Genomic DNA, 23631 nt, shown 5'->3' with positions numbered 1-23631 from the left:
ATAGTCACTGTTGTTTAAATAGCACAATTGGCTATTCTTAGGCAAATGAAATGCAGTTTATTTACTGTTTAGAAAGGAAATTTAAAGTTTATACCCCCAAATTACTTGGGATGCCTAGATTCTCTGAGTGATTTCTGCATTTAGAAAATTTTTTGCAGTTATTTTGATCTTTATTCTGTGTTTAAATCATTGATAAATGCCAATGAAGATAGTGCATTGAGAGGTAATCCCAATGAGAAGACTCTCATTAGAGTGGTATGTTTTTTGATAACTGAAGAGGTGTGTGTAGTTTGGGTTTATTAAAGCCAGTTTAAGTTGGCAAGTTGTATTTTAACTGTATTACAATGATCCTTTTCAAAACTTGTTAGTTATATGAAGGCAAAGTAAATTTATTATATCTTTTTTCTCAATACTCACTGAATGTTATTGACAACTTACCAAAGGGGCAGTTCAGAATAAATGCAAAAGAATAATAGCATTCAGTTTAGTAATTTAGATTTTGACATCTTTTTCTAACTACTGTGGAATTTAGTGTTAATTTTTATAATCTTTGTTCTATTGAAGTGAAGCATATATAGTAAAACATACAGTAAGTTGCTCATAATTAAAATGTACAGCATGATGAATTTTTGCAGTGTGAGCATATTCAATCTTTATCTAAATTAAGACCCTAGAAATATCCCTTATGAACTCTCTAGATCATATTAGTAAATAAGTTTTGTCTTGTTCTTTTCCAGACAACAAAGCTTTATTTGTCATCTCCATGTCAGACAACGGAGCCCAAATTTATGAATTGGTGGCACAGACAGTCTCTGAAAAGACTGTGTATGTATTAGATTTAGCTTCTTTGTTCTAATTAACATTTTTTTATTATCCCAAGGATAATATTCCATGAACTTGTTTTTATAATAGACTTTATAAACCAAAACCTATATTGAAACTAAGCACTTCTTCTGTATTCTTTTTTTTTTTTTCAATGTGGTACTGGGGATTGAACCCAGGGCCTTTTGAATGCAAGGCAAACACTCTACCAACTTAGCTATATCCCCAGCTCTCTATATTCTCTTAGAAACATTCCTCTAAGAACTTGTTCCTTTTAACATTGATGTCTTTTGATTCTGTTCTATTACAAGTAAATTTTCTAAAGAAAAATTTCTCAGAAGTATCAAGTGAATTGTTTTACTGGGTAATATGCCCATGTTGTTAGAATTTTCTTTCGAGGGTGATTTTGGAATCTTAACTTAATAATGTGTTGCCAGAATAATAGTTTCTGGCAGAGTGGGGAGTTTTTGGTTCGGTCAGTTTGGTTTTTGTTTCACTTTTATTTTTGCTTTCTGAGTGTATTTCTTTTTTCTTTTGCTTCTTGTATTTTGGATTTCTTTCAAACTTCGCGAAGCTGGCAGGACCTAATCTGTCGAATGGCTGCATCAGTGAAGGAGCAATCCACAAAGCCAATTCCATTACAGTCACCAGCTTGCGAGTAAGTGTTCCTTGGTGTTGTAATAGGACTTATTTTGTAGTTTTGGTTAGAAAAGAGATGGGTAATTCTTATATTTGTTTGCAGTGATGTTTAGGTACCTCATGAAGCTGAAAGATTGTTGTTGTTGTTTTCTTCCTACAGAGGAGACAATGATGAAGAAGAACCACCAAAATTAAAAGTAGAACAGCATGGCATTTCAGTCACTGGTCTACAAAGTCCAGGTAAACTTATCTCTTAGGATAAGAATGGGGGCTGGGGATGTAGCTAGCTAAGTGGTAGAATGCTTGTCTAGCATGCATGAGGCTCTGGGTTCAGTCCTCAGCACCATCAAACACAAAAACTGATAAGAATGAACAAATGTAGCCTATTACCTATTGAAATTACCTAAAGAAAGTTTGAAACTTTTGGTTTACGCAGGTGCTGGCATCAGCTATACAATTTAACAAACTCAACTTGTAAACTTTCTGTGTGCCAGTATAACATTGCTTTACGTGTTGTGTATTTTACTTGATGCTTTGTAACATATGTGCTGTTTTTTTCTAAGTATTTTCTGAATGCTTCATGTTAAAAGTTAAACTTTTTGTTGAAATATACTCTACCTTTTCTGTTCCACTAAACAGACAGAGATTTGGGATTAGAGTCTCCCTTAATATCATCAAAACCTCAGTCTCATTCACTGAGTATCTCTGGGAAATCAGAGGATCTTTTTGTGACTGAGAGACAGTTTGCAAAGGAACAGCATACAGATGGGACACTAAAGGAAAGTGGAGAAAATTATCAAATAACAATCCCAGATCCACACTTGCCTGTCTCAGAAGAACGATGGGCATTGGATGCACTAAGGAATTGTAAGTTCTATTCATAAATTACTGCAGATACCTATAAAGTACCAGCATTCTATAATGTACTGAATAGCCATTTAGGAAGAATCCAAAGGTGTATAAACTTTTCCCTTCAAGATATTTACAGTCTAATTGGAAAGATGATAGAAACCCCTACTCACCCTACCTGTACCTTTTTAAGGAAACATTCAAACAGTAACAATGCAGGTATGTCAGAATTGATTTGGGTTAGAATGATCAGAGAAAGGCATTAGAGAACAAGAAAGAAGTGATTATTGTCTTGAAGGATGGGTAAGATTCAGGCAGGTGCATAGAATAGAAGCCATTTAGCCAGAATACTGGTAAGACCAAAAGCATCAGCAGGAAACTGTGCAAGTGTTCAGAGACAGTAAGCAGACTAGCTGGCCTATGGTAGAAGCTGTAAGTTACAGGACTATGGGAAAGGTTGAAAAGATAAAAAATGTGCTGTTCAGCCCAGCCATTGTGAACTTTGAATACCAAATTGGGCACTCTATACTTCAAGGATAGCATATTACCATGTTTTAAGAGCCTTTTCAAACTACACATATTCTTCTACCTTTCTCATGGAAATTATCATATTATCTACCACAGATTATTGCCACACACAAACCCCACTCTATTAGTTGCCCCATTCCCTCTCTGGACTGGTTGGGAATCACTGTTACAAATAGGAAGATACATCTCTCAGGTGTAATAAGGTGGGGAAAAGTCCAAGAACAGTTGGTATAGCTGTAGAGAACCATTTGAGGTTTTTAAACTAGGGTATAAATGAAAAAAGATTAATTGGGCTAAAAGTCATACAAGGATTTGAAGGGAAAGAGGCTTGGAGTGATATGCTTACTAAGTAAGTTATTATAGTAGTCTGGATTTGAACCTGAAAGGGTTTGGACTAGAATGGTTTTAGGAGTAGAAATGAAGTTCAGGAATCATTAAATACTTGGAGCGTTTGACTTACTTGGATGTGAGGGCAAAGGAAAGCAAAAATGTAAAGATAATTTCAATATTCTAGTCAGAATACCACCTTCCCTACCTCTTTTTGCCCCACTTGATGATTTGGCACAGATTATGGGCTCCATTTTAAGTCATGTCAACATTTAGATGATGAATGGCAAACCATTCAAGAGAAAGTGACTAGCATAAAGTTGGCATTTCAGGGAGATATTTGAGTGTCAACACCATAAGAATTCATGATACCTCTCAGGAAGTGAATGTAGTGAAAGACAGAAGAGAGGGTTAGACACTCAGACACATGTGGAAACGAATTTCCTAAAGAAACATAAGATAGAAATTAAGCCCAGGATGAAAGTAGGGAATTATCTAAAGTTATTTAAAAGCTAAAGATTGAGCCCAGGGGCACTTAACCACTGAGCCACATCTCCAGCCTGTTTTATTTTTTATTTTGAGACAGGGTCTCACTAAGTTGCTTAGGGCCTCTTTAATTTGATGAGGCTGGTTTTGAGCTTACATCCTCTTGCCTCAGCCTCCTAACTGCTAAATTACAGGTATGCACTGATGCGCCCTTCTAGTCTTGGTGATCTCTGATAGTTTGACTAACATTGCCCTAGAACTCCGTCATTGTACGAGTGACTTCAGCATAAATTTATTAGTCCATTCATAGTTTAATTGGTTCTTATTTTCTACAACATATAGAAGCTATACAGCTAGCAAGGTAATTTTTAAAAACCAGATTAATATCTTCTTATCTTTGGAAATTAGATACACTACTACCAAAAAATAGGAATTAAATTATTACAGGGCAATTTTATTTTCTTCTTCACCATGTAGGGAGATTCTTTGTATTATTAATAATGATAAATGTTCTATGTGGCTAATAAAACTAGAAAAAATAATGCCTATGTATATAGTGTTCTCCTGGAAAAATCAGAAATTTTAGCTTTTTTTGTTTGTTTGTCTAGTTTAGACAGCCTTTCAACATCCTTAAGTACCTTTTGAGTTTTGATCCACTTATATAGAAAGCAAAATAGAGACATGGTGTTGGTATTTGGGTTTTTTCCTAAAGAGGAGTACCTCCCTATTCATGATGCTTAATTCTTCTTGAGTCTAGTTTAATGCTAAGTCATTTGTAGAAGACGATGCTTTTTTTTTTTTTAAGGTTATTATATAAAATGGGTATTTTGGCAACATGTTATTAAAAGGTACTTAGATTTGGAGATGATTGGAAACTCAGCTAACTGATTCTGGCTGTCTGAGGCTATGGTTATAAATATGCTTTCCTTTTTTTTTTTCCTCTTTCCCCCATTCTAAATCTTTAGTGGGTCTGTTGAAGCAGTTGCTGGTACAGCAGCTAGGTTTGACTGAGAAGAACACTCAGGAAGACTGGCAGCATTTCCCAAGTTACAGGATAACCTCTCAGGGGGTGCAGGCAGATAGTGAAATCCAAAACCCTGAAAATACAAAGGCTTATCCTGGTGAAGGACAGATGCCCTTTAGAACTGGAACTGGTGACATTGCAGCTTGTTACAGTCCACGGACTTCAACTGAATCTTCTGCTCCACGGGATTCAGTGGTACTGGCATCCCAAGATAGCCAGGCAAGTAACATTTTAGTAATGGACCACATGATTATGACCCCAGAGATGCCTGCCACAGAGCCAGAAGGGGGTCTTGATGAGAGTGGAGAGCACTTTTTTGATGCCCGTGAAGCACATAGTGATGATAATCCATCAGAAGGTGATGGAGCAGTTAAAAAGGAGGAGAAGGATGTTAATTTACGCATCTCAGGCAAGTTTCTTTCACATTTAAACTTTGATTTTGATTATTGTTAATGTTTTGTATGCTGGAATGAATGTTATTTGTGTTTGCATATATGTCTACATGTGTGTAGTACATATTCCTCATTCAGTAAGTAATTCCTGAATCTACTTATACCAGACCTCATGCTAGGGGCTAAGAGATACAACAGTATATAAAATGCAGAAAAAGTCTCCTCATGAAGCTTGAGTACTAGTATGGGAAAGAGTAATGGTAAATAAGAAAACAAATTAAGGGCTGGGATTGTGGCTCAGCAGTAGAGTGCTAACCTAGCATGTGTGAGGCCCTGGGTTTGACCCACAGCACCACATAGAAATAAATATATAGAATGAAGGTGTTGTGTCCAACTACTTCTAAAAACTAAATGTTAAAAAAAAAAACAAAACAATTAAGTAGATGTCAGATAGTGAGAAGCATTAGAAAGAAAAATGTTGGGATACAGGGGTATAGAGTAATGAGGCAGATAGGGATTGGAAAGAGGACCTCTGTCAAGTAGTACCTGAGTGAAGTGAGGGAAAAGCCACGTGGATACCTGGGAGCAGTGTTCCCGCAGAGAGCAGAGGAGTCAAAGCTGCATGTCAGGAACAGGCTTTTTGTATTTAGGGAGTTTTTACAGGGCATGAAGAAAACGGTAAGAAACCAAGTAAGAGAGGTATTTGGCAGGGGAGGTGGTGACAAGATCATATAGGGACTTTGTAGTTTCTAGCTCTAAACTTTTTAAATGCCAACTAATATGAAATTATTCACAGGTTACCTTGAAAGCTTGCCAGGTTTAGCTTTAATCTGAATCGAGAAAATTCTGATGGATTTAAAACTAAGCTTGGGTGTTAATGGCTTTTCCCTTTGTTAATAGCATTTCAGATTGTCAGCATATAACCCCATCTCTATTTTCTATTTTCTGATGTCCTGATAGCAGTGCTAATCTCATCTAACTATTCTGACTCCATCAATAGGAAACTGTTTGATCCTCGATGGCTATGAAACGGTGCAGGAGAGCTCCACAGATGAGGAGGTTGCTTCCTCGTTTACCCTGCAGCCTGTGACAGGCATCCCTTCTATGGACTCCACTCACCATCAGCAGCATTCTCCCCAGAATGATCATTCTGATGGGGCAGGTTCGCCATTCACCCCAGAATTCCTGGTCCAGCGGCGCTGGGGAACTATGGAAGATTCCTGTTTTGAGATCCAGAGCCCCTCCTCTTATACAGATTCACAAAGCCAGATCATGGAGTACATTCATAAGATAGAGGCTGACCTTGAACACTTAAAGGTACTTCCCACTTGAGCATCCACAGGACTTGATTATAAGAAACACATTTAGCAGAGAGGATGTATGGAATGACTGAAATGCTCATGTTGATAAACTTTTTCAGGTTCTAAAACCATATGTTTTCTTTGACCATTTTCATGAGTAAGCATGGATAAAAAGCTAAGATCGATACTGTTTATTTTGTGACAAATCAAAAAGAATAGAAAAAGTTATAGTTCTATAACTATGGTTTGTGTGGGTTTCTCAAGAAGCTTAAAGTGCTTGGGGCAGCTGGCTGCCCTCCATCAGATGACAGTAACAGTAAGCTGAGCTGGGTGGTGCTTACACAGTTGTGAATCTCAGCAGGGAAATGCTCTGACTTGCTGTAACCTGTTAATTATCTGTGACTCACTAAGTAATGTTGGTAGTTTCCCAGATGCCAGGATGGGTAGAATTGGCTTCAGTGGCTTCTGTAATCCAGAAACTTAAACATGAATGCAATTCTTTAAAACTAGTAATTGAAGATATTACTGTTTCAAAACAGACTTGTGTGGCCTATTCAGGTTGAATAGGACCCTATTCAGGTTGGCCCCTAGTAGACAACACTACTAGAGCCCACGTGCTTTTTCCTGACATCATTTAGTTGGAAGGCTTTAGGGATAGATTTGAAGTGTTCTTAGCCTTTTAGCTGAAGACTGGTCTCCCTTAGCTTTTCTTTTAATTTCATATGATAGATTTTTCACCTCTTCATATGATTATATGTGATAGCATCCTATGGCTGATGAGATGAGATAGCTAGAAAACCACTGTGGGCAAGTTGTTTATAATAGTTTATGCCACGGGGGTGGGGCCATTTTCAGGGTAACTCCTGTGATAGGAGAATTGCCTTTACTGGGTATCCCCCTCTGCTTTCATTTTACACGGGAAAGTTTTAAGCTATTAATTCAAGGAAGAAATGGGAAAAGGAAATTTACTTTTTGCCCCTGCTAACAAAATTTGTTTTTCTTATAATGTCCAAATGAAAAACCTGTGGTTTTGTTTTACAGAAGGTGGAGGAAAGTTATACCATTCTTTGCCAAAGGCTGGCTGGATCAGCCCTCACAGACAAGCACTCAGGTATGTGAAATTATGGGTTCCCAACTTTAGCATCATCCTGCCTGAACAGTACATTGAATGAAATGATTTATTATTCTTTAAAATGAAAACCTTCCGAGATTCCATTTCTTTTCTGTCTTTAACAACCATTTGTTTCTAAACATCATAAATCAAGCAAAAGCTCTTGTCTGCTGACTCTGCTATTCCTTCTCGCAGAAGAACTGCAGTTGTCAGTTCCCATGCTATACTCTCTTCCTTCTCTCTCTCCACCTTTTCAAAAGCAGAAGGTGGAGCTGTGGGAGGTCTGGTAAATCACAGATTCAGGGTGAGATGTGGTGGTGTGACTCCCTTGTATGGAGGGTTGTTCCTCAGGTCCTGCTGTGCTTTCATGCCTCTTCTGACAGGAACAGTGTCTCCCCTTGACTGTGGTTGGGTCTGTTCAGTGCAGCAGTTTATATTCATTTGCTTGTATGCTTTTGGATACGCTTTTATGCTTTTTTGATTCAGAAACAAATGTATAATCATGACTACAGATTTCATGGTATTCTTTGCAGTGTTCATTTGTTCTTAAGCAGGTTTCCACATATCTTTATGTTTTCTCAGATAAAAGTTAAAGCCGAGTGTCCTGGAGGTGACTGCAGGTTGTTGGATTTTGAGCATTGGCCTTGTATCAACCACATCCTGGTTCCAGTGTGGACACAGAGAGAGTGTGACAGAGGATCTGCCTGTGAACCACTTGGGATTAACCATGTCCTGAGGTGCCCAGAGCAGGACTAGTTCTTCACAGTCTGGCAGCTGCACTGGTCTGTCAGTGAGGGAACGTCTATTCTCTCACTCTCCTCTCCTCACTGTCGGAAAGTCGTTTTGATTCAGAACAAAAACCAAATGTATAGAGCTTTGGGTGTAGGATATGAAATTGTACTTAGACATAAGAAAAAGAAAATCAGATGTATTTATTTGACTTCATTCCGTATTTGAAAGCACATTTTAATTTTTATTTGCCTTGTTTTATTTTAAATGAGTAGTGAGAGTTCTGGCCCTTTGTATTTAGTACACCCAAGGATCAATTGCTCCTGAAGTGAAAAGGTCAGGATGGGGTATTAGGAGGTTGGGTAGAGAGGAGATGAAGCAGAGGGAGGAAAAGCATCTCATCTTCACTAATTGTGTTCCATACTCTCTGCTGTGCAGCAGGCTGATTTTCTGAGGGTCACCTCAAAGGCATGGTGGTCCCTATGTGCAGAAGATGTGAGCTATGTGCTGCCCAGAGGTCAGAGTAGTGGGCTTCCTCCTACCTTAATGCAAGCACTGCTTCTCTGTAGCTGGAATATACCCCCAATTAACAGGAATCCTCAACATACTAAATAGCAGGCACTTGAAAATGGGTGTATTCTCTTCTGTTGTCATCTTTTCTAATGCGGGTTGGGATTTGGGAGGGAGAGGAAAGCAAATTTTTTATTTTCTTGACTATAAATTTGTTATTCTTGGTATTGTTTCATTTTTATAATTCTGCATTAGACTTTGGCACTTGTAAAATTATTCCTGCAGATTAAGCAGGAAGTAAGAACAAATAAATGGAAATGCTTCAGTGGTGGTGGGGGTTGCTAAGGAAGGGTGGGATGGGGGTGGGTAAAGAGTTTGGGAAGGTTATCTAAAATGAATCACTACTGAGTTGAACCATGGCTATCGTAAGCCACGGGTACTGCTGATTATAAGGCCAGTAAAATATTAGTACCTGGAGGTTTGACTCTAATTTTTTGCACTGATGGTGCCAAAGGGCTCTTTGAGTCACGAGGAGAGCCAGGGTGGAGTGAAAAAGATGTGGTGGAGGAGGCAGAACTGCTCACACCAGCTCCAGAATCACTTCCTCTGACCTCACTGCCACAACTCTGTCCATACTGGGCCATGACTGACCTTAGGAATTGCAGACCAGAGCATACACTGGATACTGCAGGCAAAGTGTTGGTAACTGCCTGCTCTAGGATGAATAGCAGTATTGGCAGCACCTACAGAGGATATATATGTCAGAATTATAACTTGAGAACTCCTTCATTTATATTGGCTTTCTGTGGTTTTCTTTGTACATTAGGTAAATGTATTTCTGGAGTATTTTGCCAACTAAAATGAATTTGTCAAAGTTGTAAATTCTGTTAATAAAGAAGGAGTTCACTCATTGTTCACATCTTTCACTAGTGCCCTCTGAACTCTGTGGGTAATCAGGATGTAATTTTTTTCTTCGCTGCAGCCCCCTTCCTCAAAAACAGAAGCTTTCTCACCACAAATGGTGAGGATTCCCAACTACTTCTATAAACACCACTACAACTTAACAAGCTTATTTATCTGCATCCAGATTCCTGTTTCTGTCCTGTCAAAACTGATCTATGTTTTTAGGTAGATCAACTTGGATCTTTGTACCTCATCTATAAATTGAAATTATATTTCAAGTCATAGGCCAAGTATGATTTAACGCAGAATGAAATTGAAAATGAGGCAGAAGCTAACAAATAAGTGAAGCTTGGAATTTGGAACTTTTCTGTATCTCTTAGGAGAAGCAAGTAGAAACCAAATGGTTACATTGTGCTGCTGGAAATAGTGTAGTCACTTCCAATAAAAAGGGTTAAACCTGTAGCCACTTGACACTAAAACCTTCAGGAGAAAGACACTACAGGGTCATTACATAATTCTTTAGCACTCAAGAAGGTTGTAAGTTAGCAAAGTTTGGGTTTCTCTTCTAGTTCAGCCAGTATTTTGTTCTTAGTAATTATTTACTTCTCTTTTCTTGCAATTTAGCCTTTCCTTGGCTAAACAGGGCTAACTGGAAACATACTTTGACTGTAGTTCTAGTACTTTGAAATACATTCATGCCCCAAGATAAAGTTAATTCTGAAATCCATCCTACTACTTTTAGTGTTCTTTTGACCTTACCATCCTAATTTCTTCCCTTCTCCTTCCTAACCTTACCTCCCACACTTTGATTTCATTCTGGCCATTATAATCACATCTGTTTGACTTTCATATTATATCTGTCCCCCTTCAGGGAAGATAGAATTAGATATTCCTCCTGTCTTTGAGTGAAATTGGTTACCATTAAAGAATTTTTCTCAAAGTTACATAACTAGAATCTGCTGTTGTACTGAGGAGTATGATGGAGGCAGACAACAACCTTCCCTAAGCCAGAAAGTTACATGTTGGCTGTGGAAGTGACCTGCACTGATACTCTGTTCTCTCCTGTGGGCTTACTGGCTCTTTTACTGTTAAGTGGCAAATTACATTTGGAGGGTCTCCTTCCTTTTCAGAGAATAGACTTAATCAAGGCAAATCAGCAATCCCCCAAAGTGCTATAATTTAAAATCAGATTATTGCCGTGACCATATGTTTTTGTGTAATTTAAAATCAGCCAACTTGAACTTCCTGAGCTATGTTGACTTTTAGAACCTAAATTGTAATCTTACATTGCATGGGAGGTAGATTTCCTAAGATTTTTGGCTTTCTTTCCCACAAAACAACTTCTAATGACTATTAGGATGAATCCCCTTTTAAAAATTTTTGTTTGTTTGTTTGTTTTGGGGGGAGAAAGAAGTGACTGTGGTAATACAGGAGAAAGGCCTTTTGTTTTTCCTCTTTTAATTATTTAGAAGCTAAAAGAAAATAATTACATTTCCTGTGAGTTTTCTTTTACTCGCATCTTTTTTTTTCTTTGATGTTAGTAAACTTGGCACATTTCCTGAGGTGTTGGTATCTCACACTGGAAGTCCTCTTCTCTGAAGTTGATATGATGTTATTTGGAACTACTAGAGCTTTGGTCATGGTTTCCTTTCCTGCATGTCACAGAGGGCACCATTGAGAACTGTGTGCATAGGACCTCAAAATACAAAATTAGCAGGAATTATAGCAGCTAACTGTGGGCTAGCCTACCCTCCCCCCAGTAGTACAATTTTTGTTTTTTAAATCATGTTTTTCTGACATTTCTGCACCCTTTTCAGAGTGATCTGCAAAATTATTCTTCCTTCAAGAAGAGTTCCTTTTGTCTTGTACCTTATGCCTTCCCCACTGGAACTGAGGGTTTTGATAATAAATTAGTAGGAAAAAAAAAAATGTTCCTCCTAGAAGGAAGCCTCCCTGCCATTCCCAGGTGCCAACTGCTAAGCAGGTGTACTGCAAAAATGGTAACTGTAACGTGCACATTGTTGGTTATTTTTAATAAGCCTCTTCCTACTAGAACATTTTATTTTCCTTGTTCACCATACAATCATGTACTCTTTAACAGAAATTGCTTTTAAAAAATCTGGAAATATCTTTTAAAAACTTTATTAATAATCATGTATTTTTACTGATCACATTTTGAAATGCCTAAAAGACTTTATTGTTCTAATTATCCAGATGTACCTTTGTAAAATAGCTCTTTTATGAACTAGCTGTTAAGGCTGTATGTTTCTGGAACAAAATATTGGTCGTCTAAAATCTTTCTGTTTTCTGGGGTTTGGGAAAATAGAAAATAAGAGTTCAAATATTAAATAAGCTTAAAGGAACCAGTATGTGACTTTTTATTTAAACACATTCTTCATTTACCTTATACAATTTATTTAGAGAAGTCAAGGAGTCAAAGAGCCTTTAACTAATTCATCTTATTGACGGTGACTCTCATACATCTTCCCACTTGTTGGAGCGTGTTTCCTCTGGTTGTAACGTGGACTTCCATGCTAATGATTACCCTAGCACTGGTCATGGTTTCCTTCCCTGCATGGCACAGAGGGCACCTAGCAGTGGGGCAGCTTTGTTGCTGTTTTAAAAATATATTTATTAAGACATAATTCATACATCATACAGTTTTTCCCTTTAAAGTATACATTCCCATGGGTTTTGGTATATTACATTATTAATTTCTTAAAATTTTGGTAAAATATATGTAATGTAAAATTTGCCATTTCTACCATTTTTAAGTGTACAATTCAGTAGGATTAATGGGCCAGCTTTTATGGTTTACTTGAAGATAACTCTAGTTTAATACTACGTACATGAAAAAATATGATGTCTTTATTATCATTCCTATCCCCAGTGCTGAGCTTCCTAACATACCAGTTTTTCTATGCTTTTAAGGTGCCATTTCAACTTAGAAAGCTCACTGACTTTTGGTATTTTCTGTATTTTGGTTTGTAAATAAAGTTGTAATTTGACTTATTTTGAGACAGTATTTTAGTTTTCAGGCATTTAGGGGCACATTTGGCTGGTAGACCTAAGCAGCATAACAAAAAATGCCATTTTAATAATTTGTAAGATCTTTTAAACCTATTAAAAATTAAGATGAGTTAAAAGCTAAGTATTTAAGTTAAGTATTTATACTCTTAGCTCTGTAAGAAATGAACTTATTTTACTCTTAGTTCTGTTTATAAGCATGTGTGTGTGTGTGTTTGGTAAAACAAACAATATAGCATTCCTGTTTGCTCTCAGCCATCTTCTCATGGAGTGGAGAAAATAAAACTGTTGGCATTTGAGCAGTTACTTCTACTTTTTATTGCTCTCTTTCAAGCCAAATGACAGTTTTACCAAAGGTTTAATACCAATTTCAAAGATAAGAGGCTCTACTCTTATTTTTAAACTGTATTTAAAAGTTGCCTTTTAATGAAATTTGATGTCATCTTGATATTTTATGATGAAATATTACAAATAGCTAGATTTAAGTGTTTCCCTCCCTCTACCCCTGGAATGTCAGCAATAATACTTTTTGCTAACTAAAAACACTCCCTCAATTTTAGCTGTCAGGGAATATGTTTGTTTCCACCTGTTAATGTTAGTGAGAAATCATCATTCCTTAAGCACTGGCAGAGGTCTTGGTTTGAAAGCATTAAGGTAGATAGAGCTGTTTTCCTAGCCTTTTCTCTCATTGACGAGGGTACTTTTTGATCTACCTGTAGCATAAAGATGGATTTACAAGCATTTTGAAATAAATCTCTTTGTGCACGTGATCCACAGGATTGGGTCTGTCTGCACATGTGGTGATCAAAGATACTAATTAGGGTTTATCTTAGTAATCTTATTTAAATTTTTGGAGAAGTATTTCCAGAGGGGGGGAAAAATTACTATTATTATTTTGTTTGTTTTTGTTTTTATTGAGATGGTTTCTTGTGTTGCCCAGACAGTCCTCAAACTTGTGATCCTCTAGCCTTAGCCTCTGAGTAGCTGGGATTACAAGCCTGCACCACTATGACAAGCCTGTTATTTTAAATATCAAAGGCAGATAGCATGATACATAGTGCAGTGATATTCAGTTTTTTTGATCTCAGGGCTGATTTACACACTTAAGAATTATTCAAGATTAATGGAGAAGCTTATGAATATGTGGATTACTTCTCAGTATTTACTATGTTCAAAATTAAAATGAAAAAATTTACACAATATAAGAAAATTATTATAAAAATAGCAATAAATCCATTACACATTAACATAAATCACATTTTTATTTAAAAAAGAGACTCTTTTCCACAATTTAAAACAGTTATTGAGAAGTTTTTGAACCATCTTGAATCTCAGGTGTAAAGGACAGCTAGGTTCTTGTATGTGCTTCTTCATGCTGTCTGTTGAAGTATGAACTACAGAGAAAGTCTAGTCTCCAATACTTATTTTTAAAAGGGAGAAGTATTTTAATAGCCTTTTCAGATAATTACAGATTATTGATGTGGTAGATTTTTAAAAGAGATGCAATGTAGAATCTAAAAAAACATCAATGAAGTTTTTATATTCCATTACACTGAAAATCCATTGGCCCCTTTTATACTTTAAATGTGTGAGAAAAGGTATCTTTTACCCATGCATGGTTTCATAATATCCTTTATTGGTCATTTGGAAGCATTAGTTTACTGAGTTAAATATGCCTTGCAAATATTGACATATTTATTTATATAAAGTCAAAAAATCACATTTTTTAAATTAGAGCTTTATAATTATACATATTAGTTGGATTTGTCCAAAAAAACTAATACATGCATGGAAGTCAGTTTCAGTTCTTCATCCCCCTCAGCCTCCCCCCATTCTCTTTCCTCTACTTGACTTCCTTTTGCTCATCTGTTAATTTATATTTGATTGGTTCCTTATGTAATCTTATCCTTCCCTCCCCTTTCCTTTATTTTACTCTATCTTCTGCTTATGAGAGAAAACATTCGACCTTTGAGTTTCTGAGTTTGGCTTATTTCATTTAGCATGATAGTCTCCATTTCCATCAATTTACTGGTAAATTTGCCATGATTTCATTCTTTTTTTATGACTCAGTAGAACTCCATTACATATACACCACAGTTCCTTAATCCATTCATCTATTGATGGGCATCTGGATTGATTCCATAATTTAGGCAGTATGAATTGTCCTGCTTTAAACATTGAGGTGGCTGGCTGTCTTATTGTTGTAGTATGCCAAAAATCACATTTACTTCCCAGTTGATTGTATCAGAAAAGTGTAAAAGTAAAAGTGGTAGATGCAAATTTCCAAAATACTAATTTTTCCTTGAAATCTTGAATTTTATGATTGACAGTGAATGTAGTTGTTTGTCTCAAAGTGATAGGCTCACTTTTTTCATTTTTGAGAAAATACCTGCCAAATTCTTAAGTTTGTTCTTTCATTGCTTACAGTCATTCTTTGAGGTTAAAATGTTCTTCTGTTTAGAAAATGAACAAAGAGTGAAAACTGGCTTGTTTTGGTTTCAACCCAAACATTTGCACAAGTACTTTTCCTTTAGCTGCAGTTAGGGTACTCTGGTATGCAGCAGACATACTTTATGCAAACTTTCTATATCATTACAGAAAAAAAAGAAAATGTGGGGCTGGGGATATACCTCAAAGGCAAATCCACAAGCCCCAGATTCAATCTCCAGCAACAGTGTAATAAGAAAAATAGTGTTTTTTCAAGGATTGTGGCTTTATAAAACTATTAGGGTTTTTTAAAAAAAATTTTTTTTTGTACTGGAAATTAAACCCAGGAGTACCTTAACCACTAAGCCATATCCCAGGCCCTTTTTTATTTTGAGACAAGGTCTCAGTAAGTTTCTTAGGGCCTAGCTTTGAATGTAGGATCCTCCTGTCTCAGCCTCCTGAGCCACTGAGATTACAGGTGTGCCCCACTGTGCCAAGCAAAATTATTAGTTTTTACTACTTCATCCAGGGTATTCTTAAATGACAGATAGATCTGTATTACAAGTGAGCAGTGAGGAATGGAGTGACTGTTGGTGACACTTGGGGTCACAACCTTGGTCTATGTAGCTCCAGTAGCTTCACCCTCCATTGTTTCTGTGTCATCAGTGTAAAGGAGAACATGGTAAAAAAGGCAAATGGTGTGCTAGTAGTTTTATGGAAATCATTTGATTCTCCAGACCCCTGAGAGCATCTTGGACACCCCCAGAGGTTTCTAGGTCACACTTTTGAGATCTGTTGGTATAGTGAAAAGCACCTGACTGTGGAGGATTGGGATTCATTCCCACCTCTTCTACTTACTTGCCCTGTGACCTTGAGCAGGTTACATTCTTGGTTTCCATTTTCTCATCTGTAAATCAGGGAACATAATAGTCAATAGTTGTTGGGAGGATTGAGTAAAAAATTACCAAGCAGGGGTTCAGTGTCTCAGAGTTGTTTTTCATTCTAGGATCTTAATCACAAGACCAATTAGTTTAGAATATATAAATATCTCTCTTGCTAATACAGCTACATTTTATGTCTTTTTTATTAATTTTTATTTATATATGACAGTGGAATATATTACAATTCATATTACACATATAGAGCACGAATTTTTCATATACTTTGTATACAAAGTATATTCACACCAATTGGTACTTCATAGGTGTACTTTGGATAATGACATCCACCTCATTCCACCATCATTTCTAACCCCATGCCCCCTCCCTTCCCCTCCTACCCCTTTGCGCTATCTAGAGATCATCTATTCCTCCTATCTCCCCTCCCTATCCCACTATGAATCAGTGTCCTTTTATCAGAGAAAACATTCGGCATTTGTTTTTTTGGGATTGGCTGACTTCACTTAGCACTATCTTCTCCACCTCCATCCACTTACCTGCAAATGCCACAATTTTATTCTCTTTATTGCTGAGTAATATTCCATTGTGTATATATGCTACATTTTCTTTATCCATTCATCTACTGAAGGGCATCTAGGTTGGCTCCACAGTTTAGCTATTGTGAGTTGTGCTGCTACAAACATTGATGTGGCTGTGTCCCTGTAGTATGCTGTTTTTAAGTCCTTTCTTATCCTAGCTTTGTACATTTAAATCCTAGGCTCTTGGCAGAGGCTATTATGTATTTGTGTTCATTTAAAAAAAGAATTCTCTAGTTTAACCCAATTGTTCTATTTAAATGTAAAGAAAGAAAAATGATCCTTTATGTTTGATCTAGCAAGAACTTTGGTTTTCGAGAACCTGTGTTTTGGGCTTCTTGTGTTTTGGTGCTGCTGTTAAAGGGACTGATCACTGAGGTGTGGCTCATTGATAGAGTGCTTGCCTAAAATCAAAGCAGAGACTAAAGAGAACTCAAGTGCCCTTGTATAGTCTGGGTACCATCCCAGCATGGCAAAAAATAAAAGATCGTACAGTGTAGGATAGTAGATGTTCCAGAAACTTTCCATTAGTTCGGTAGTGATCTGCGTCTAGCTGCAGACCCCCATTTACATGCAGGGTGTTAATACTTCTTGGGTTTGCCTTCTAGTCAAAGCTAGATCTTAGTAGTTTTGAAACATCTTTATTCTCTTCAAATATGTAAACTGTTTATTTTTAATTTCTAATGGGAATCTGAGTTATCAGATGGTTATTTGATGATTTTGTAATTTGTCTTCCTAAAAATGCATTGATTGCCGTGTCTACTGCACTGAAGAGAATAAGTCACGATAATACTTTGAAATATTTTCTGAACAAACTGAGAGCCGAGCATCATGGCCTAAAATCTAGTGTAAAGCAGGATTTCTGGTTTTCCTCTCCATCCATACCAGGGAAGCAAGAGCAAACCAAACTTGAGTTCTCTCTAGTCTCTGCTCTGATTTTAGTTGATTATCTCACCTGGAACAAGACATATACCTTATCTGGGCCTCAGTATTTTCATCTCACCCTGAAGAAGTTGGACAAGGATTCTTCTCCTTAAGGTCCTTCCAAATTAGATGGCCCATGAGCTTAATGACATAAGAAAACAGACGGAGTTACCCACTGGCTTGTTGGGTCATTTTAGGCGACCTTGTGTTTTGCTCCAGATAAGAGTGTGATTTTAACGTCACTTGCTGAGGCCTGTCCCTGACAGTCCTTTCTCCCCTCTGCTTTGGGCATCTCTCTGTCTTTTGGTAGCTTCTTCCTGTTCATTGTTACCTGCAGGTGAGAAGCATTATTTTTCTCTCTTCTGTTCTTCCTGGTCTCACTGCCAGTTTACGGGAAACTTGGAGCCTTTTGTGGAAGAAGATCTGACATTCTTGGTTCCCCAGGAGACTTGTTGAACATTGGCTGAGACTGTGAGGTCCTGTCTGTATTCCAACTCAGGAATAGCGTGATGGCTTGTTCAGAAAAGTCTATGAAATGTGAAGGTGTCACAAAGTTGAGTCCCTGGAATATGGGCTAGCTGGATTAATGATTGCACTTGGCAAGCAAAAGCACCATCGGAAAAACTGTTTTACCTACGAGAATAAGTCTCAGACAACTTGGAAGTTTTGATGCAAAAAAATATTTACAAATTAATAGCTCAAGTGAAGGGAAAGGAGGAGGGACAAAGCCATTGCTATGACCTCCATTTATTTTAAGTAAAAGACAAGAAAAAAGCTCTCAAATATTCTCAAACTGTCTTTCCTCTTAGAAATTGTGCTCTTTGGGATAAATTCTAACCAGGGCCATCTGTGACATTTGGCTGTCTAATGTTTTCTTCCCGTGGGGGTATTTGCACTCTAATGGGAGTATTGTTTTATTCAGCTTTCTGGCTGCTGTGACTAAAGGACTCCACCAGAACAATTTTAGAGGAGGAAGAGTTTATTTGAGGGCTCAAGGACCAGGAGGTCTTAGTCTATAACAGGTCGGCTCCATTCCTCTGGGGAGGCAGAACATCATGGCAGAAGAATACCAGGGAGAGAAGCAGTCCACAGAGTGATCAGGAAGCTGAGAGAGTCTCCACTCCCAGACAGACAGACACCCAAAGCCACACCCCAAATCCCACCTTCAGCCACACCCTAGCACTTCAGTTACCACTCAGTTAATCCCTGTCAGGGGATCTTCTTCCACTGACTGGGTTAAGACCCCCACAACCCACTCATTCCTCCTCCAAACCTTACAGTGTTTCACATGGGAGCCCTTGGGGGATACCTCGCATCCAAACCACAAGTATGTAGGGAAGGTTCTGGGTGTTTAAACATGAGTTTTGATTAACTTAGATCCTCAACTTTTTTCTTCCTCTTCAAAAATGTCCTAAGCTGAATTGTGGTTAAGACTAGATATATCTTGGAGATCAAATAAGCAGAATCTTTCTATCTTGAGTCAGAATAGCTTGAGAGCGATGACTACAGAGTCAATTGATTCATCGGTGAACTTATTTCCAGCTTTGTTTCAGAAAAGAAAGATTTACAGCAGAAGCACAGTGTTTGAATATGGTTTGAGAAAAAAATGAAACATGTGCCTTAGGGAAAGGAGACCAGAGATTAAGATCATTGGCGTATTGGTTACTGGGTACTGTGATTTCCTTTCTTCTTTACCCCCTTCCTCCCTCCCTCCCTCAGACCTTCTGTCCCTTCCTTCCTTCCCTCTGATTTACCCCTTGTTCTGTTCCCACTGTAGCTAGGTCTTCTTGCAGCCCATCTCCACAGCTGCACACTTGCATAAATCACCTCCTCCTGCTCTCCAGTGTCACATGCAGGACTGACCTGCGATTTCCCCCCCACATTACTTTCATCCTGCCACTTGCCTGCCCAAGAACCTACCCTGGCTCTGGAGTTACTGCTCTGTTGAGACCAAATCTGCTTAGTTTCTGAGATGTCCATAACTTACGCTGCCAGCTTTATTTCCCTCCTTGTCTTCCCCATCACGAATCCTTTTCTCCAGTAAGTCTTGGCTTCCTTCCTGTCTCCCCACTGGCATTCCATGTCCTGCCTGCACCTTTGCTATTCCCGCAGTCTGAAATGCACCACTTCCTCTCTAGCTGTCCACATCCAGCTCATCGTTTCAAGCTCAGCCTTTTTATTTCTTGCAACCACTTCTTAATGTTCTCTGTGTCCAATGTTTGCAGCTGCCACTCTCCTCATCCCCCATCTGACCCTCACACCTCCACTTAGCAATGCAAGCATTTTCAAGCACCCACTCTGTGCCAGGTAGTGCACCACATTTTGCAGAGGCTTCAAAGCTTAGTGCTAAAAATAATAGGTCCAACTTTCAGAGTACAAACTGTGTCAGGTGCTGACCACCTCATCTCCATTACCTCTCATCTTCACAAGGACCCCAAGAGGTAAGTGGCTTTTTTTTTTTTTTAACAGATGAGATCACTGAAGCTAGTGGTGATTATGATGTGCCTGAGAATTCAAGAAGGGTCTATCTGCCACCAAAACTTCATTTTTATTATCCAGCTGCAGAAATTGTTTCTGTCCTTTAAAATGTTTTAAATCAAATAGTAAAGAGAAGTCCATGAATATCATGTTTCTGTCTTTCTCCCTCACTAAATTGCAGTTAGCCACACTGAACCCCGGTAGAAATCCTGAGACATTTTCATTCCATTTAAGGCATTTGATCTTGGAATGGCTTGAACATAGCTTCAACCGCGCTACCAGCACGCTGGTTTCATACAAGAGGTTTGTAGCATAGAAGTTAACTAGTGAGATCAAAATAAACACACAAGACTCAATTACCTTTTTCTTTGACCAGGTCCAAGACGGCCCTCCCTCTGGCTCCCGCCTCGAACCACGAACCACCCGGTGGGGCAGCAAGGCTTACGCAGGACTAGCAGGAGAGAGAGGCAGGGCACGCCAGGGAATGGCCTTTTATTGGGGAACAAGAAATTCAGGGGAAAATTCCATCCAATGAAGGTCGAGGGGGGCAGCATTCCAAGGTCAGGGTCAGTGATTGGTCTCAGGGTCAATGGTCAGTCACACCCCCACACGGACAGGCTCTCACACCTGAAGAGGGTGGGGATTAGCTCCGACACAGTTTGGCCAGAATGCCTCACACCCAATCAGGGAGGTGCCCAATCACGTGCGAGAATGGCTTCCCACAATAGCTGAACATTCAGAAGATGAACTCAGAATCTGAATTCTCCTAAGTGGGATAGAATACCAAGGGTCTGGGGTTAGGAAGTGGGGAGACCAGTAGAAGGCTATTATAATATCCAGATGAGAGGCTTAAGTTTGGTAAAGTGACAAAGGGAAGAAAATAGAATACTTGAGGTAGAGCTCACGTGTTGGCACAGACGTTTACATGGAGGGAGGAGTGAAAACTTGGTGAACCTAGGAAACTGGTCTTGCCATTAATAGCAAAGGAGGAGCATGGAGTGGGGAGAGGTTCTGAGGGAAAATTAGTTTGGGCTGTGTTGAGTTTTAGTTAGCAGTGTTATTTTAACATTAGCCTGTCTACTACAGATACAGCTTTGGGACAGAGTGGAGTTGAGCCCTACGTATTTGTTGTTCCGGTTCATTTATGGACAGGAGTCTTGTGTTCATGAAAGCTCACTGTTGAAAGTACTTTAGAGCTTGTCAACTGATGAACAAAATGGTACATCCATATAGTGGAATATTATTTGACCATTAAAAAGGAATGAAGTATCGATACATGCAACACAATGAACCTTGAAAATGCTAAGTATAGAGGACAGTCACAGAAGGCCATTTTTGTCTGACTTATTTATATGGAATGTCTGGAACAGGAAAATCCATGGAGATAGAAAGTAGATTGGTGGTTGCCAGAGGCTGCGGAGAGGGAGATTCTTAATGGGAATGGAGTGATGAAAATGTTCTGGAATTAGATGGTGGTGAGAGCTGCCCAAACTGATGAACACACTAAAACCAAGTGCACATCTTTAAATGGTGAATTTTATGGCACATGGATTATATCTTTTTAGAAAATTGGAAGAAGAAAAAGTACCTATTCGGTCCCCACACTGAGTGACTCAATGCCTCCATCCATCCTCTACTCACATTCAAGATGGTACACTTACTCTGCACAATCAGCCGTTCCCATGTTACAGGTCTCCAGCTGGATAAGAAGCATGGTCTCTGAACGTCAGATGGTCCTGGCTGTGCCACTTCCTAACTTGTGGGACACTGGGCAAGATGGTTCATTTCACTAAGCTCCAGTTTCATCATTTATACAGTGCAGGTAACCTGCCTCCCAGGGTTGAGCTGCGAATCTGGAAATAATGCACAGGATGCGCAGTGTCTAGCACGTTGTAAACGTTTGATAAATGGTAGCAATTAGTTTTTTATCTCTTGCCTGCTCTTCACAATACAAAATACCTAGTGAGAGCTCAATTACCACAGTGTTTTCGGATTGCCTGAGAGGCCAAAAAGTCTATTGTACCAAGTGGAGGTACACAGGGCAATGGCATAATTGGAATGAGCTATGAGAATGTATGGCTTGTTTTTGTTTTTTAAGAATCTCATTAGAATCTGCTGATGCATTTATATTAGGTCAATTTGCCCAGTTTTGTTTTTCCCTTCAAGGGACATGTGTACCATGTGGCAAAAGATAGGAGGAGCTTTGGGATCCTGACCGCTGTAGGATGGCCAAGATGTTGGGAGAAACTTGTGTTTAGTTTGTGTTTTTCCCCTGTCCCCAAAGCTCTAATGACATTGAGAGTTGAGAGTAGTTTTATTTAGCACAAGGCGCTGATCAGAACTTTCCTACCATCCCCATTCTCTTTGGAAACTAACAGTTATAAACAGAAAAGTAGTTTGTAAAGTATATGAAAGTAACAAGGAGTCCTTTCCTCTTCTTGACCTAACCTCACACCTCTTTTCCTTGTTTTGGCTAAGATTGGACAAGTATTGTGAAATGATATGGCACCAAAAGCTTAGACAGGAGACAATTTATTTAGGTTCAGTCATCTAGAAGATTCGGCAACCTTTTATAAGCCATTTGTTATATTATGTGTCTAGTGCAATCCTGGTGTTAGCTGAAGATGTCTCTTGTATCGCTTCATAAAACACTGTAATAAACCCAATAGAAGCAACCTTCAAGAGAGCCGCCCCTCCCACCCCACCTTCCCTCTGCTTCCCTGCTCCCCGCCCCTAACTCACCCCATGCTGGGCAGCTGGAGCCACAAATCACCAGTGTTACTTTCAGGAGAATAAAAACACCTACAATCTCCCTGCTTGCTTTTTTTTTTTTTTTAATCTCCTTACTGGTCTGTTTGTTTTCAGCTGTCAGTCATGTGAAGAATTTCCCCTAATCAATTTTTTTAACCTTCTTGTTGATATTTATTCAGCTCTGTTGAATGTATGATATTAAACCAAGCTCCATGGATGGGAGAATAAATCTAAATTTCTCTCTGTTCTCTGGAGACATCATAATATTTCCTATTATCCGAGGTTATTGCTTTGCTAGGATATTAACGAGCAGTTTCTCTACTGGAAACTACATTGCTTGCCTTTTCTTCAATCTCCAAACAAACAGTTTTGAATTAGCATGGAAACCAGGTTAATTTCTTGACTCCTCTCCTCTGGTTTTGAATCTCCTCTGCTTCGTGCATTGTGGATAATTTGGTGCTCGGGCCTATTTCCTCTGGCTCTGCTACTGGAAATATGATTAAGTGCCATCCCCTCCCCACTCTGTGGCTTTTCATTAGCTTGTCAATTATTTCTGAGCCTGTATTTTCTTTATTTAGATCTAAGATATCACTAGGGAAGAGGGCTGAACAAAAGAGCCGTTTCCCCCTTCCTCTCACCAGGGTGTTGGTGACGCTGGTGGCACAGCGCGTCTGGCTGGACACCATGTCTTCTGTACTAGCTAAGGGGAAGGTGCATCCTGTGCAATCCAGATGTGGGAGGGAACATTCTTTACGTTGTCTTTGCTCAGCAAGACTCTTCATCTATTGTTATTTTGAAATATTTTTATTATCTACCATTTATTAAATATTTTCTGTGTGCTCTGTTAAAGAATATACCATGGTTCTGTCTGGCTTTGGGGTCTGGAATGCTTAGTTTTAGCCTTTATAACTAAAAATTTAAAAAATGGA

General features: G+C 38.6%; 1 protein-coding gene across 5 annotated transcripts in view; it reads left to right on the top strand.

Annotated features, from left to right (window-relative positions):
• The window catches only part of Arhgef12 (Rho guanine nucleotide exchange factor 12), a 149006-nt gene extending 137022 nt beyond the window's left edge, over window positions 1-11984 (top strand). For all 5 annotated transcript variants that reach the window (XM_076846264.2, XM_076846263.2, XM_076846262.2 and 2 more), the window contains 8 exons: window positions 738-825; window positions 1397-1480; window positions 1622-1701; window positions 2101-2328; window positions 4617-5084; window positions 6068-6384; window positions 7410-7479; window positions 8062-11984. In XM_076846264.2, the coding sequence (XP_076702379.1) occupies window positions 738-825; window positions 1397-1480; window positions 1622-1701; window positions 2101-2328; window positions 4617-5084; window positions 6068-6384; window positions 7410-7479; window positions 8062-8072 (1346 nt within the window). In that variant the 3' untranslated portion in view covers window positions 8073-11984. The remainder of the gene's footprint in view (window positions 1-737; window positions 826-1396; window positions 1481-1621; window positions 1702-2100; window positions 2329-4616; window positions 5085-6067; window positions 6385-7409; window positions 7480-8061) is intronic.
• Window positions 11985-23631: the final 11647 nt, after the last annotated feature.

The sequence above is a fragment of the Callospermophilus lateralis genome, chromosome 2, assembly GCF_048772815.1.
Source record: "Callospermophilus lateralis isolate mCalLat2 chromosome 2, mCalLat2.hap1, whole genome shotgun sequence".
In the NCBI taxonomy this organism is placed as follows: domain Eukaryota; kingdom Metazoa; phylum Chordata; class Mammalia; order Rodentia; family Sciuridae; genus Callospermophilus; species Callospermophilus lateralis.
This window is presented reverse-complemented; position numbering and strand designations above follow the sequence as displayed.